Genomic DNA, 15,712 nt, shown 5'->3' with positions numbered 1-15,712 from the left:
GCCATCCAACTTCTGGAGTAAGGACCCTCCCTCATACAGCACCACTGGGGCCTCACCTGAGTCATCAGTACCAACAGTGATAGCACCACGGTGTAAATTCTGATACTTGAACACAGCAGTGTACAAACATGCCTCAAATGTTTTAATAGATTTCAGCTTTTCCTTAAACTGTCTTTCCATAGTCAAAACAAAACAACAAAGACCCAATGTTAAAATCACTTAATAAACTTACAAACTTGAAAAATTAGACACTTCAGATAGGCAATAAACTTCATATTATGAAAGCAATATATTCCAAGTTTCAAAGATTTGACAAATTCTGCAGAATGTCTTTCATAAGTAGATGGAAACTTTCAAACGCCAGTCTTCCGTCAGGTAGGACTGGGTGTCATTCACTGAAGAAACAAAACCAAAAGTTTTTCAGTTAATTGCTTTAACGAATGTCAGTTAAGAGAAGTTGAGTATTTTCAGACAATATTTGCTCTACAGATTATAAATATAAGATTTGTAAAAGAATAAACTATATAAGGTACATAAAAGATACTAATATATGCATTTAAATGTAAGGGTCACAGTAAAAATATTTTGAAACTTAATGTCTAAGAAAACTGATGTGAAAATCTGTAATTTGAAGGCCTTAAGTTCATGTTCACAGTCTGTTCAGAAGTTAAAGAAAGTCTGAGGCAAACAAGCAACTGCTGAATGAAACAAAATTTGGTTTATGTAGTAAATTATTTTGCCAAAGACCCTTAATTGGACAGCAGACATAAAGTGATGCTCCCCACAAATTTGTATGCTTACAAATTTAAGAAAGTATTACATATACTAGAAAAGCATTTGAAATGACATTAGAAAAACTACTTCTGACCTTTACCTGGTCTGAGGTCGAATCCATTTCAAGGCATGTCGCGGTGGCACAGTAATGGCGGGGTGATAGAACGTACAGTCAGGTCGCGTACACTGCGTGTTAAACCTACAGTGCTGAAGACAGAGCCGTTTCAACCGCTGCAAAGCTAATACGGACCCACAGCAGCCTGGCTGACAGTGACCAGCCCCTAGGGCGACGGGGCAGCAGATGCGGACCGTCCCCATTTACTTACTCCTGCTGAAGCCCTCAAACAGGAGCCCCCACCAAGACACAAAATCCTGATTGAAGAGTAACAAGGTAAACTTCAAAAGGAACCTGAGCATGTAACACAGATTCCTCTCATCCGTGTCAGAACCACTTGCCCATCCTGCCCAGCACCCTCCCATTTTCACCCTCATCTGTGTCCAACCGCAGCTGGGGAACTGAAGGCCTTTCATAAGTATGGCCACCAGGCTGCCGTTCCAAAGAGAAGGTGATTCATGCCAAGCAGCTAGGCAGCTGGAGACACCCCGACCGATCTCTAGAGCAGACATTAGAACCATGGACACATGATGGACTAGGGATGGCGCCATTAGGTACCACTCGACCCAGCGTCTCCGGCCTGGCACGAGGTGGGGTGGGGGACACATTCAGGGCAAAGAAGAGCGGAACCCGCGGAGCAGCAGGGAGCGCCCCCTCCCGGGAGGGGCTCAGTCCTATCCGACTCTGTGACCCCACTGACTACAGCCCGCCAGGCTCCTCTGTCCGTGGAGTCTCCAGGCAAGAATCCTGGAGTGGGCTGCCACGTCCTCCTCCAGGGGGTCTTCCTGACCCAGGGACTGAACCCGGGTCCCCGGTACTGCAGGCGGATTCTTTACCATCTGAGCCACCAGGGTCGGCCACGGGAGATTAGTCCACTAACATTAAACCGGTTCAGGTGACTTGGCCTAACGGGCCGCACACGGGCTCAGGAACAACTGGGGAATAACTTCAGGTCTTAAAAACCATGAAGTCAACTCTTAACAAAAAAGTTAAACTGGGAAAGGAAAAAAAAAAGGAAGACAATATAGTTTTGAACAAGCTGCCACTCAATTCCTTTTTGGGAAGATGAAAGTTCTTACTTTCGGATGATAGAAGGGACACTCCATTTTCTTACAAGCTGGGAAGTAGCGGCACAGCTGACTACTGGAAGGCGGTGCTGGTGCTGTGACTGTGGACAGAGATGAGATTTGGCAAAATAATTTTTAGTACAGTCTGCAGGTGTTTTTATGGGAACTACTTTAAAAAATGGGAGATTTATAATATTCATTAGTCAAGACAAAATACTTTAGAATGCTATAGAATGGACACACCTGTTCTGTAAACTCGTTAACTGACTCTTACACGATGATCTCAAACTATTTTTTAATTCATTTTACAGTCACAAAATGTCATCTTCCCCTCTTCACTCAAATGCAGAAGTGCACAGTCACTGACCTGGTTTTGGAGGCAGTCCTGGGGTTCTTCGGCTCATGTGAGTGAAGGGACAGTCTGGTTTAGTACATTTTGCATCATATTTACAATTTGGATGAACAAACAGACACTTCTCAGCAAATTTACAATTAGGAAAGGCTCTATAAAACAAAATAAAACGTATTATTCACATTTAATCTCCCAAATGCATGGTTTTTTGTAGAGATGCTCCATTGTACTCTTAATTCCATCACTACTTGTTACACTGAAGTAACAAGAAAAAAAAGCAAATTCCCATTTCTAAATGATGCCAGATATCAAAACAGGACACACATGCCTATTTCAAAGCCCAGGGGATTAACAGATTTTCATCTCAAGCCAAGTCACCGTGAAAGGGAGAGGTGTTTCTTGTGACAAGAGACACCGTTTATTCTGTAACTGAGGGCTATGTAACATTCTACACAACAGGGTGTTTGCTACCACCCAGGCGTTCTCCTGGCAAAACTCTTGTGAGCCTTTGCCCTGCTTCATCTTGTACTCCAAGGCAGACCTGTCTGTCACTCCTTAAATGTACAGAATCCTCAAAGAATCCCAGGAGTTTCGGTATCTCAAGAGGCACAGAGGCGAGCCCTGCCGCCGCGCCCGCGGACACCAGCGTGTGCTGTCCCCCCGCTGCACGCAGTCGCAGGAAAGGGCGGCAGAAGGAAGCGCCCCCAGGAGGGGACCTGAGAGCCAGGGGCGGGCTGCGCGACTCACTTGCAGGGCGACACGGGGTGATGGTAAGCGCACGCGTCCCCGTTCTTGCAGGCGGGCCAGTACTTGCAGCGCTCCAGCAGCTTCTCTGGCTTCTGCGCCACGCTCAGCTCGCTCAGCTCAGCTACAAAGGGGGACAAGTCACAAGCCTCTCAGTCGTCAGAGCCGAGTTAGGACATGACACCTTTAGTCAACTTCCCTCAACACCCAGTCTTACAATTTTACGTTCTTCTATGTCTACAGTTACACGAAACAAATGAGTCCAAATAATACAACTAGAATCTTACAAAAGATTACTAGGAAGTAGACTACAGTGTTCTCACTGTGAAGAGGAAAGTAGACAGTGATGCTCAACAAGAGTCAGTTCTCCCCGAAAAATTCCAATTCTCAAAATTATTTCAGCTGAATGAAGATTAAAAGAGCAAAGAGTGTCAACTAGGGAACCAATAAAATGAAATGGGAACTGAAAACACGAGGTGATAAAAAATGTAAACGAATTCTCATATTCAGGTTAAGATGATTGGTGTCTAAAAACAAGTGTTCCCACTCACCGAGGTATGTACAGTTTTCTAGGTACAGGTGATAAATTCACATCAATGGACAAAGGGAGGAAAAGGTTTTGCCTAAGAGTCACAAATGTCATCCGACCTACAGGGGCCTAGAGGATCACTTAACAGATCAGAGTGAGGCTGTCCAGAGGCAAGGGGACCCGATGGCAGAAAGCCTCACGGAGGAAGCCTGCTCAGAAGAGCGGCCTGGAGAGCGCACGTGTGACCCCGAGGTGCTCAGCACCACCCCTCACGGGGTGGGTCAAATGACCCCGTCAACAACAACGACGAGAGAAAACGGCAGCAGTGCCGCCCGACTCAGGCAGACAAACACCTTTTCGTCTGGGGTCTAAACTCAACTCTATTCTTGGGCTAAGCTGTGCGGCGCGTGCGATCTCAGCTCCCGACCAGGGAGGGAACCCAGGAAGCGGGGAGTCCCAAAGACTGGGTGGTCAGCGAAGTCCCCTATGACGTCTAATTTATAAATGACAGCAACTAACTGAAACTTAAAACACAGAATAAACCAAGTAACACCCAAAGACCATACATAATGAGATGTCAGCTACTGACCCAAGACACCCTAGGAAAAAAAAAAGAATCAAGGGTCTTACTAACACATTTCTGATTAATGTTTATGAGAGCAAACAGCACTCAACCACACCACCGAGTCCTCCTGCAGCTCAAGCCTGGCTCTTTCGCTGATGGTTGAGCCAGACACGCGGAGTGTGTTACAACATCTCTGAACTTCTGTTTCCTCATCTAAACCAAGAGAAACTGTCTTCCTTAGAGCTTTGTGATACATGGAAACAAGAATGTAGCACAGGCCATCCATCAGACAGACAGACAGCTCCACGGCCAGTGTGAGGACTACTTCCTGCTCCAGAGCACCCACCTCCGTCTTCCTGAAGAACACGGCACACAGCCCAGCCCTGAAGCCCACCATTAGCACCCCCGGAAAGCTGCGGAGACCATGCCCACGCGCCTTTAAACACAGTGAAGGTCGTTACCTAGCTCCAGGATAGAAAACTATCCTTAGTCTCAAAATACAATGGTCTGGAAGGAGGGGTTTTCTCCAAATACAATTTTTTGATGTATAATTCCTGCAGAGAAACTGTGTTTCGCCTTCCCCTCCAGAGAACATACTTTAAATTCCAGCACATGCACAAGACCCAGACCAAGGGAAAGACATCAACGGATACCCAAGAGCAGGGGATTCTGGAAAATGGAGTGAAGGAGCTATCGACAGATCTCAGGAGCAATACTAAAATTACACACTGTACAAGGAAACTATCTTTCTGAGGAAAAAATGACATCATATGTACACAAAGCTCACAACTCTGGTTTTCTCTAACATTTACTTCATAAGCTATCAACACTCCTCCTGTTTAAGAGGCAAATTCACTTTTTATTGTAAAGTATACAATCTGTGCTCCTGTGAAAGGCCAGCCAGAGTAGCTTAAAACAGATGCTGCAATTGGTGGCATCCTTGAAACACTGGACAGGAAGCCACGGAGAGTAAACCCCCACCCGGGCGGGGAGAGCGGGCAAGACGAGAGCCTCCTGAGGGAGTCTTCTCGGCCGCCCCGGGCCCCGCTACTGCAGAGCTCCGTCTCTGCACAGCAGTGGGAAACCGAGAGGCCCAGGTTGAAGCCGTGATGAAGGCGGCTCCCCGTCCCCACAGGCGTCTCCGTGACGGCCACAGCACCGCGCAGGCTGACGAGAGCTCTCACCACCCAGAGGGTCACTGCTATGACACAGATGCCAAGAAAGCTGCTCGTGCACGTCTACATTCAAACAAAATCAGACCCGAAACTGCGTTTCTCGCGTGGCTCAGGGGTAAAGAATCCACGTGCTAGTGCAAGAGACGCCAGTTCCATCCCTGGGGTGGGAAGATCCCCTGGAGGAGAGCATGGCAACCCGCTCCAGGATTCTTGCCTGGAGAACCCCACAGACAGAGGAGCCTGGTGGGCTACAGTCCATGGGGTCGCAAAGAGTCAGATGCAACTTGGCAACTAAACAAGACCCTAAGGTACCAAAAATTAAACTACCAAACTGAAATCCAAAGTACTAAAAACACCAGGATCTTCTCATATTTTAAATAGAACATACAGGGTCAAGAAATCTGAACTGCCTGACTACTGCAGTTCTTATCACCTCTGTTATTAACACTTAAAATTTTTCTTCCTTTGAAAGAAAAGTCAGATTTTACAACTCACTCCACCAACCGAAACTGATTCACAGCAGTCCACTCTGTTCAGGATAATAGCAATAAGTCCTTCGCTCACTGACGATCTCCCCCTAAATGCTACTATGTTTTTAGTGACTAAAAAATGTATTTAATACATTTTTGTGTCTCTAACAAGAAAAGGATTACTGTGGGAAAATTTTAGAACCCATTATTGCTTCTTCTTTGATGCTCTTCATATTTAATATTCAGTAATTGTCTCCCTTGCCAATGAAGGTGTTCCTAAAATTTTTATAAGCTGTGAGGAATATGACTGGAATTCTCTATCAAGAATGAAAACGCTCAAGGCACCAGCCCCTGACATCCAGTGAGAGAAGCATTGCTGAGAAGCGTTCATCTGCCTAAAATCATGTCCCTATCTGAACTGAGTTCATCTCTACTACTATGCCTCTGTATTAATTTAAACAAAAGGTTTTTTCCTAAACCTCCAAGAAGTACTTTGAAGTATTAGATAAGAAACTCCTTTCAAGGGAATTTCACTGAAGTAGAAATGACATCAAAATCCAAATAGAGTTTTCTGTCAAGTTAATTACTAATTACCAGAGTAACCAACTACTGCTGGTTCAAGGGGAATATCACAAATATAGTTTCTAAATGGGAAAAAAAGGTTAAACAAGGCACCAAGCATGAATTCACCCTTTAACAAGCATCACAGAGAGGTATTTGTTGGCCTCCATGGTGGAACTCCATTTTAGTACACGCAAAGGACAAACCGTTTCAAATTCAATTGGTCATTTTGTCTGAAGAAGTATAAAGGCCACTACCAAATTACAAATAAAAGACCTCCAACCAATATTCATTCGAGGTAGAGACGCACGGCACAGACGTCCTCCACAAGGCCAGCACCCTGAAGGGCGGGCCGAGCCCCCACACACCGTTTGCAAAGCTACCATCTGGGTCCTCGAGCCGCCTGCTCAGCACGCGGGCGGGCTGCGGGCGGAGGAGACCCGCGAGTCCCCCGCGTGAGGCTGCAGGGTGCTGGGCGGCTCCCATTCCTTCAGAGCTCATGTCCTCCTCTTGATCTGACATGTATCCCGGGGGGCTGGGGACACCGTCCAGCGTCACTATAAACTTGGGACTTGCAGGTTTATCTGGTTGTACAAGATCTCTGCCAGACAGATAGAAAATACCACAGAATTAGGGAGACGCACAAAAAGCCAAGCCTCCTACAGCGCTCTTCAAAACACTATCACTGCCTTGACTGGTCTGCAGCTCCTTCACTAACACACAAGCCCTGACAGGACTCCCAGGGACAACTAGCGGATTCCTACTCACACACCATGACTACGGCCAATCACTGTGGCGTCAACACCAGCCCTTCAGGCTGCCCTCAGGGCGCTCTCCCTCAGCCCTGACCCCGACACCCACTTGACCCTCACAGGGTCATATGGAAACAAATGGAAAACTCAGCATCTATGCTCAGAACACAAGAGCCAGCCAGCCGTTCTATATTTACACTAAGCTTATTAACTCTACATTTGTTTTCTTACAGAACAGTCCATTATCTACGGCAATAATCACCCGAACCCAATTTGCTAACTCTCTGATGAGATCTCCTAATTCTTATCATCTGGCTTTTAAAATTTCATTTCCTGGATATGTATAAAGAAATTAATCTTATTAAAAGACCTAAATCATATACTGACTTATCTGTATGATAACAGATTTCTGAATAAGAAAGATGAACTGAGATTTTTGAAAACTGGGTGTGCCTTACGATACACGGCCTGACTTCTCCATCAGTACAGCATCTACTCTAGGGGCCAGGACGGGCAGGAGGGAGCTGGGCGCTAGTGATTAACCTCCACTATCTACCAACACACATCAGCTACACAAAAAAAAGAATCCATCTACCGTGTCTGCATAAGGTGTCCTGAAAGGACCCGAAGGGCATCTGCAGTCTTCATCCCCGACTCCTGGTTTGGTGCCACTACTAGCTCCTCAGACAGCTTTGGCTTCTTCAGAATAAATGATCTTGTGTCTGCATGGACCATGGATTCCATGTCATAGTAATCTGAGCCAAAAAAATTGGCCACAAATGTTTACTTTTGAATATATCTTGCATTCCCAACATCACACACGTGAGAAGAATGTCAATCCTTAATATATTCGTAATTATTTTAAACGAAAATTACAATGGTTCTACTTAGGAACAGGGCTGCAATTCTAAGCCAAACATCTTTTCAAAGAAGTCACGCATTCCTTGCTCATACAGCGTATTACCAAGGCATTCGAATGAACTTCCTGCCTACAGCATAAAAGGTTCTTCCACGAGGCACCCAACGGGATATTGTTAACAATATAAACTTAAAAGTGCAACAATACTTTCTAGAAACAAATAAAGAGTCCTAATGCACCCTTGAATTATGATAAGAATGCTGTTTTTAAAAAACTCTTTCTAAAATCTGTTTTGTTCATTTTGCACACTTACAGAACAGAACACACCCTGATGAAAACAATAAAAGTGGCATAGTTTCTGCCTAGTTGAAGACAGACTACTTTGAAAGAGAATTTTAAGATGAATAGACATTGATAACACAGCAAGGATAACACTGAACTTTAACACAAGCAGCCACAGATCACATCACCTATAATGTAATTTTCAAGCTCGACTACTTTATAAAATATACCAAGACCTGGAGCCCAGGACACAGGCTGCCGACCCCTCAACAGGCATCACTGACTAACGTTAGTAAGCAGTATTGCTCTTTAAATTAACAGGCAACAGAAACCAAAGTTCAGAGGACACTTATTCAGGTTCACTCATTTAGTAAAATGAATACATAAGAGCACTGTGCTACCTAAACAAACAAAAAAAATAGAAAAACACAAGTGAAAAAACACAATAGAAAAAATAGATGGACACAAGTGGCAGGCTGAATAGATTAAGCAGCAAGAAGGCTTGAGGCCTAAAGGATCTTGTACGTGCCCCTGTGCCGATGAGCCTGGATTCTAGTCAAAAGTAATAAGTAAACCAGGGTTTCAAAATAGTAAACTGACATGAGCACTTTTTTTTTTTAGAAGAACAGACAGTGGTAGGAATGGACTAGAGTCCCAGATCTCAGCCATGGGGCCGCTGCCCACGCTGCCATCCTCTCACACACCTAGAGGAAAAGGAGACACGTTCCACACTCACGTGGGCACTAGCAGTCACAGGAGGTGCATTTTAAGCTACCGTCCCAGGAAGGAGGCAAACCTGCCTCCCCCTGCAAGGGCAGGAGCGCCGTAGACAAGGGTAGGAGGAGAGGGGGAGGAACATGCGTCAGGACAGCACAAAGAGCAGGCTTAGAAGTGGGCAGAGATGCACTTCTGTCTCAGACTTCTGAAGCCTGAGGTCTCTGCACGACTCTCGGGTGTTCAGAAAGAAGCTGAAGACTCAGATTTGATTATTACGAGGGGGAAAGAAGTAAGAAACAGTCTCTGCTGATGGTGAGATGAGAACATGTGATCAACTGTACATATTCAGTGCGGCTATCTTCTCCCTGAATCCTCAGGGAGCCCAGGAAGCAGTTCCTTCCCAGGCTGCAGACGCCCAGTTTGCACTCAGAGTCCTCCTGCTTCGCGTCCCACAGCTAGCAGACGGAGGGGCCAGAGTTCAGTCCGCGGGCTGCGGTTCCTCACCACCCTCCTCTCTTAAGAGGCACAGCAGTTCTACTAGCCTGCATCTCAGGAGAATACAGACGAGACGAAAATAATACTCAGGGCAAGACACAGGATAAAGGTAACATTTTAAGGGGCAGGAAAGGAAGGGAACTGAAGGAGATGGAAAAGGAACTAGTAGAAGAACAGACAGTGAAGTCCCAGAAGCCAAAAGATTGAAGACGGAAGAAATCACGGGAATGTCAGTGCCACACATCAGAGTGCAGAGAAGTGTGCACAGAACACAGCTATATTCTTGACACGAGCCTCCTGTCACCCCTTCAAGACTCCTGAGCGTGGCCTGGGTCAGGCAGAACAGACAGATGGCAGAGTGAGCGACATCTCCTGGGTGAGGACCACAGGCTGAATCCACACACTTGTACCCTCCTGAAACGCTAATAAAATGTCAGTAAAGGGTTAAATTAACAACAACAAAAAAAACCTCACAAAGAAAATAACTGTAAAAGAAAAGACAACCAAGGACTTTCCTGATGCTCCAGGGGTGAAGAGTCTACACTTCCACTGCAGGGGGAACGTTCCATGTCGGGGGCGGTAACCACATTTTGAAAGTGGAAAACTAACTTAGTAGATCTCCAAAAGCCGAGTCTTCAACTAACAATGAAGAGATATGGATCCCAAGACTCTTCCCAGGCCACGGCGGGGGCAGCACAGGGGCCATGGGAAGGGGCTGGGAGAAGGCAGGGCACGGCAGAAGCGGCTCAAGGGTCTGTCCAGAAGCAGGGGGCTCTCCCTGAACCCTATGTGTCTGGTCTTCTCTTCTGTGATCCCTGCCGCGGCTACTCCCCTGCCTCGAGCCTGGAAGACACTTGGATAACTGGAGATACGCTTTCCTGTTGATCACTGCTCAAGAGGCTTGCGGATGAAGCATCATGGTCTGACAGAAAGGTGCAAAATCAACTCAGTGCGTACTATTAAAACTGTACAAAGCTGTTAGATTTCCTGATAGTCTTTGACCACTTCTCCCCTGGAGAAAAGTGGAGCTTTAGACTCCTGAAAAGGTAAAAACACAGGGTTTCTAGACTAATGAATGCCAGCCATGTTGCAAGAAGTACCATTCTGAAAACTGTGTGTGTGAGTGTGTGTGTGTGTGTGTCTGTGTGTGTGTGTGTGTGTGCGTGTCTATGTGTGTGTGTCTGTGTGTGTGTGTGTATCTCTGTGTGTGTGCCTGTGTGTGTCTGTGCGTGTGTGTACAGTAAACATCACACAGTAATTAATGCTGAGGTGCCTCCCTGAGTCCCGTCCCCACTGAGCTCCCAGAACCCTGGCACCCAATCCACTACTTGGAACAATCTTTCTCTGGAAAAGCTGACCAAACTAAAAGACTCAAAGACACAGACATCATAGCACCGCCAAAGCAGACAGGCAAGACAAACCACTCTTCTACTGCAGGATCTACGTTCAAAAGTCAAAAGTCCCTTACCTCATCCTCTAATTAATGAACCCAAAAGGCCAATCAGCTTAAGTGCCCCGCTCTCAAATACAAGCCAACCAAGGATCCTCAGACATCTGAGAACCCCTACCGTGAAAGACAGTGATCAAAAAAAAACCACCTGGAGAAAACAAGACCAATAAGGTAGGGAAGAAAATGTCCAAAACCACCTTTAATATCTTCAGAGAAATAAGGAAGTACAGAGTACACGAAATAAAACCAGGGTGTTAAAAAAATGAAAGGAATACACAGAAACAAAGGGGTCTCAGAAATAACAAAAAGTGGTGGGAGGGAGGCAAAGGATGTGCTCACTCATAAGCCTTGTAGAACTGCATGATGCAAACAGGATACGCACCATGGGTGAAAATAACTGAAGGAAACAAAAAATGCGCAAGCACTGATGATGCAAACACACACAGTGACCTCAGCTACCAAACATCTTGAATGAAAGTGCTTGTATGCAGAAGCAGGACGGAATGCTGGGAAATGAGAGGGCAAAATCAAGGATGCAGAGGATCTCAACACTTTCACAGACAGAAGGGAGGGGCCAGAGAAAGGGAGAGGAAAGCCACAGAAGGGGGTCAACACCGAAGTATCTGCCAACTGGATACCATCTGGCATCTGGGTAGAAGGCAATCCTTGGAGAGAATAAGCACACCTTTCTGAGCAGAAGGCCAGGAAGGGTAAGGGAATATCGTTGTTGACTGTGGAGTCCTGAACACAGGTGAGGAAAATTCAGTTAGGAGTCGATACGGAGCAGTCGAGGAACCAGAGCTTCCAACAACAGGCAGATTTAGAGAAAACAGAAAAAACAGGATCTGAATTTAAGACTCCAGGGATCCGATGGCTCCGTTCATTTATTCAGCAGTTATTAGGCACTTAGCACGCATCTGGCAGGGGCCGGGCACTGGGAACACAGACATGAACAAGGCACTCGCCGCGGCTGAGGGAGCCCACGCTATGTGCCTGTGTGTGCTGGGGGTCAGGGAGACAGGTAAGCAAGCTACAGCAGCTCTCAGAATGACAAGCTCTGGGTGGACACCTGGCCACAATACTGTAACATGAAGTCAGAGTGAGAATGAGGTTTTACAGGCCAGAGAACACAAAAGCAGTTCAGAGCAATGGACAAAGTTCAATGAAACGCAGGGTAAGGATTCAAGAGGTCCCTAAAGCAAAGGCATGAGCAGCCAACGGTTTCTAGGGACCAGGGTGAAATGGTATCACAGGAAGCAAGTTTCTGCATGAGGTAAACAATGTAAACAGCACACAGCGTGAAGAAAATGCAGATCCTGACTCCTGGCCCTAAAATATTTTCATAGATCTTAATGTAGCATCTTAGGGCACGATCTAAGAGATACAGGATACATTAAATGAGGTGTAAGGAATGGAAATAGCAGCTGAAAAATGCTGGATTACAAAAGAAAATTTAATATTATTACCAACCTTGACTGATCTGCAGAGTTTCTGCCATTACGGGGTCAATTTGTAATCGGGATAACAACTGCCTCTGTTGAGTTCCTAGAACATAAATTTAAAAACTTCACTATGTTGAAGAAAAACAAACAATAGTAGCACGTGTGCTTCCCAGAAATTAAGACCAAAATAATCTTTCTGGGTTCCTAATTGAAAGTCTTTAAAATAACTAAAGCTTCCACAATACAATTTAATAATAATCCTAGACCAAAGGTCTGTAAGACAGAAACCTGTACTCAGGTTAAACCAAAAATGACCACGGTTCTCCCTGTCTGGAAGCTGGCTTCCTTGACTGGAGACCAGCGCAGTGATAAAGGCAAAGGGCTGCAGAAGCCAGCGGGAGGGGCTGCGTGGGCCCTCGGCTGGCTCCCTGGGAGACGGGCGACAGCGGTGGAAAGATCCCCGCGAGGAGGGTCTCCGTCTGCTGCCGAGCTCTCAGCGGGTAAGTCGGCCCCCACCACAGAACACAGAATTCCCAAAGGAGAAACTGCAGGCCCGGATGGGCACAGAGAACAATGCACAAAGGAGACAGAGCGCTGCCGTCCAGGTCCTATACCACAGAACACGTGAGCAAGCACTGAGATACCCTGTAAGAAGAGACACACAGCTAGAGTGTTAGTTCTTAAATGGATTCACAATTTTCTGTTACACTGCAAAACAAAACAAAACAGAGACACGGAACTGAGTTTTCTATCTTCAGGTTGAGGTTCGCGAGGGCGTCATACTTCTCCAAACGTCCCCGGCCTAGTGCGCAGCACACTCAGGCCTCACTTGCTGATTCAAGGGATACAGTACGTGTAGGAAGGGACGTAGTTGACAAGGTTCTAAATGCCACTGAAGTATCAGGAAGATTGTGCAGGCTAACGCTTTGTAAATCTACTGTCAGTTTCACAAGGACAGTTCTGCTCACTCAGAGCAGGCACGTTAAGTTGGCAGCTGCTTACCAACTGTCATGTTTCATTAAGATGTTTTTTAAAAAGTTTAAAATTTGCCAAATTTTTATCAGCTCTTTTCTTTTAAATATAAGTTACACTACATTACTCCTTAGTGATGTGCCCTGCTCCCCAAAATGTTAAGTTTCTTCCAAAATTACCATGGTTGAAAATACAGTAAATCCTCAGGAGCTGACCTGAAACAGATATTTAGCCAAGTTGTATTCCTGTAGGACTGCCTGGGAAACTGACGTGTTATTAGGTTACAGGAAGTATGCTGTTCCAATTCAAATACTAACAGATCTCTTTAGCATAAACAGTGAACACTGAAAGAATTATACATTTTAAAGTAATATCACAAAATAGATAGATGAAAGAAGACATTCTCTCACATTTCAAGTTTTGTTTCACCCCTCTAACCTTTTCAAAACATCAGTTTTAGAGATCCACTAAACAGGATAGAATTCTAAGGTCTGGGTTTCTAAGACAAATCATGTACAAGATTCTGTCATTAAAGGTCCATGAAAAATTCAAGTTCTCTGTGACCTGCTGCCTCCATATGAAAACTATAAAAGTTACCCGATGATACCACATTCTAAGAATTTACCTTTCTCAATGTTTCTAAGGAAGCCAATTATTTTTACATCAGTAGTCCTTGACTGTGATTCAAAATCTACTTCCTCTTGAAGATCTTCAAACTGTCTGCTGCCTTCAGATGTTGTTGAATACTCATTCATTTTAACCTCCAAAGATGAAATTTTTGCTTCATTCTGTGACACTCTAACATTAAGATCGAACAGATTTGCTTCCACTGTCAAAATCGCTGCTTTCATCCCTTTAATTTCATTGATATCAGTTGATATTTTCCTTAAAAGATGGGAAATATTGTCTAGCTCATTCAGTGAACAAGAGGAACTTGTTACGGAACCTAAGTCAACTGGCCCAGGTGAAAAGAAAATTGGTAAAGATGGTGATGGAAACCTTGATGACATTTTCCCAAAATTCTCTCCCTCTTAATATTTGGTAATTTTTCTTTCACAGCTCACTAAGCTTTCATCAAAAGTAAAAGCAATCATTAAGGCTGTGACTTTAAGAAGTATTAAACATCAGTAACATTTTAAAACCTGTAATTGAAAAGACAGGATTGTACATTCTGGAGTAAGAACTCAAAATAAATCTGAAAATGCTCAACAAACCAGACCAATTTTCTCTCTGCTTCAACCGAGAAGCCCAAATATGCGGCCCCCTGTATCCTGTAAGTCTTACTTACAGCCCCTCTCCCAACAACAGACCCTATTATTACACAGGAAACAATTCTGGCTTGCGATTGGCTGGAAGCAGATAGGTGACACACCAAGAATTTTCTATTATTTACCTCACATGAAAAGGGCCACTGAAGATCTGAGGCATAAATAAGCAATGTAACATAAAGTACTTTACACCTGAATATGATGTGAACTTAATGTACTTTTGCTCATCAACGTATCCGGAATTGTCAGGCTTCACGTTATTTTTAAACTGCTTTATCTAGTATCTTGAATTTCATTTCCCCTTGAAAATAGTAACAGGACACTATTTGGAGGCTAACTGGACCTATGATCACACCCATGTGTCTCTAATGAGACACAAATCTTATTAAAATTATATATGGTGATGATGGAATTCAACTGTACTGATATAAGACATGGTGGAAATTTAAGGACAGAGACAATGAGGATTTGGCCTTGGTTTGCTGCTAGATCATTATTAGATAGGTGACTTTTCGCCATTCTGTGGGCTGACTTTTTCTTTTTTTCCATTTATTAGTTGGAGGCTATTTACTTTATTGTATTGGTTTTTGCCATACATTGACATGAATCAGCCATGGACTTACATGTGTTCCCCATCCCAATCCCCCCTCCCACCTCCCTCCCCATCCCATCCCTCTGGGTCTTCCCAGCGCACCAGCCCTGAGCACTTGTCTCATGCATCCAACCTGGGCTGGTGGTCTGTTTCACCCTTGATAGTATACTTGTTTCAATGCTGTTCTCGCAGAACATCCCACCCTCGCCTTCTCCCACAGAGTCTAAAAGTCTGTTCTGTACATCTGTGTCTCTTTTTCTGTTTTGCATATAGGGTTATCATTACCATCTTTTAAAACTCCATATATATGTGTTAGTATACTGTATTGGTGTTTACCTTTCTGGCTTACTTCACTCTGTATAATGGGCTCCAGTTTCATCCATCTCATTAGAACTGATTCAAATTAATTCTTTTTAATGGCTGAGTAATATTCCATGGTGTGTATGTACCACAGCTTCCTTCCATCCATCTGCTGATGGGCATCTAGGCTGCTTCCACGTCCTGGCTATTGCCTTTTTCTTGACAGTATCT

General features: G+C 44.7%; 1 protein-coding gene across 6 annotated transcripts in view; it reads right to left on the bottom strand.

Moving 5' to 3' along the window:
• Positions 1–121: 121 nt before the first annotated feature.
• The window catches only part of ZC3H14 (zinc finger CCCH-type containing 14), a 38,831-nt gene continuing 23,240 nt past the window's right edge, over positions 122–15,712 (bottom strand). For 3 of the 6 annotated variants that reach the window (XM_043472729.1, XM_043472734.1, XM_043472731.1), the window contains 8 exons: positions 12,378–12,452; positions 7,700–7,859; positions 6,721–6,953; positions 3,056–3,176; positions 2,324–2,460; positions 1,969–2,057; positions 875–981; positions 122–395 (listed from right to left, as the gene is read on the bottom strand). In XM_043472729.1, coding sequence (XP_043328664.1) covers positions 389–395; positions 875–981; positions 1,969–2,057; positions 2,324–2,460; positions 3,056–3,176; positions 6,721–6,953; positions 7,700–7,859; positions 12,378–12,452 — 929 coding nt within the window. In that variant the 3' untranslated portion in view covers positions 122–388. Of the gene's footprint in view, positions 396–868; positions 982–1,968; positions 2,058–2,323; positions 2,461–3,055; positions 3,177–6,720; positions 6,954–7,699; positions 7,860–12,377; positions 12,453–15,712 lie in introns of all 6 variants that reach the window. The other 3 variants (XM_043472730.1, XM_043472733.1, XM_043472735.1) reach the window with 3 other exon arrangements.

This window comes from Cervus canadensis, chromosome 6, assembly GCF_019320065.1.
Source record: "Cervus canadensis isolate Bull #8, Minnesota chromosome 6, ASM1932006v1, whole genome shotgun sequence".
NCBI classification, from domain to species: Eukaryota; Metazoa; Chordata; class Mammalia; order Artiodactyla; family Cervidae; genus Cervus; species Cervus canadensis.
Note: the sequence above shows the minus strand (reverse complement) of the source record. Positions and strands in the feature narration are given on the sequence as shown.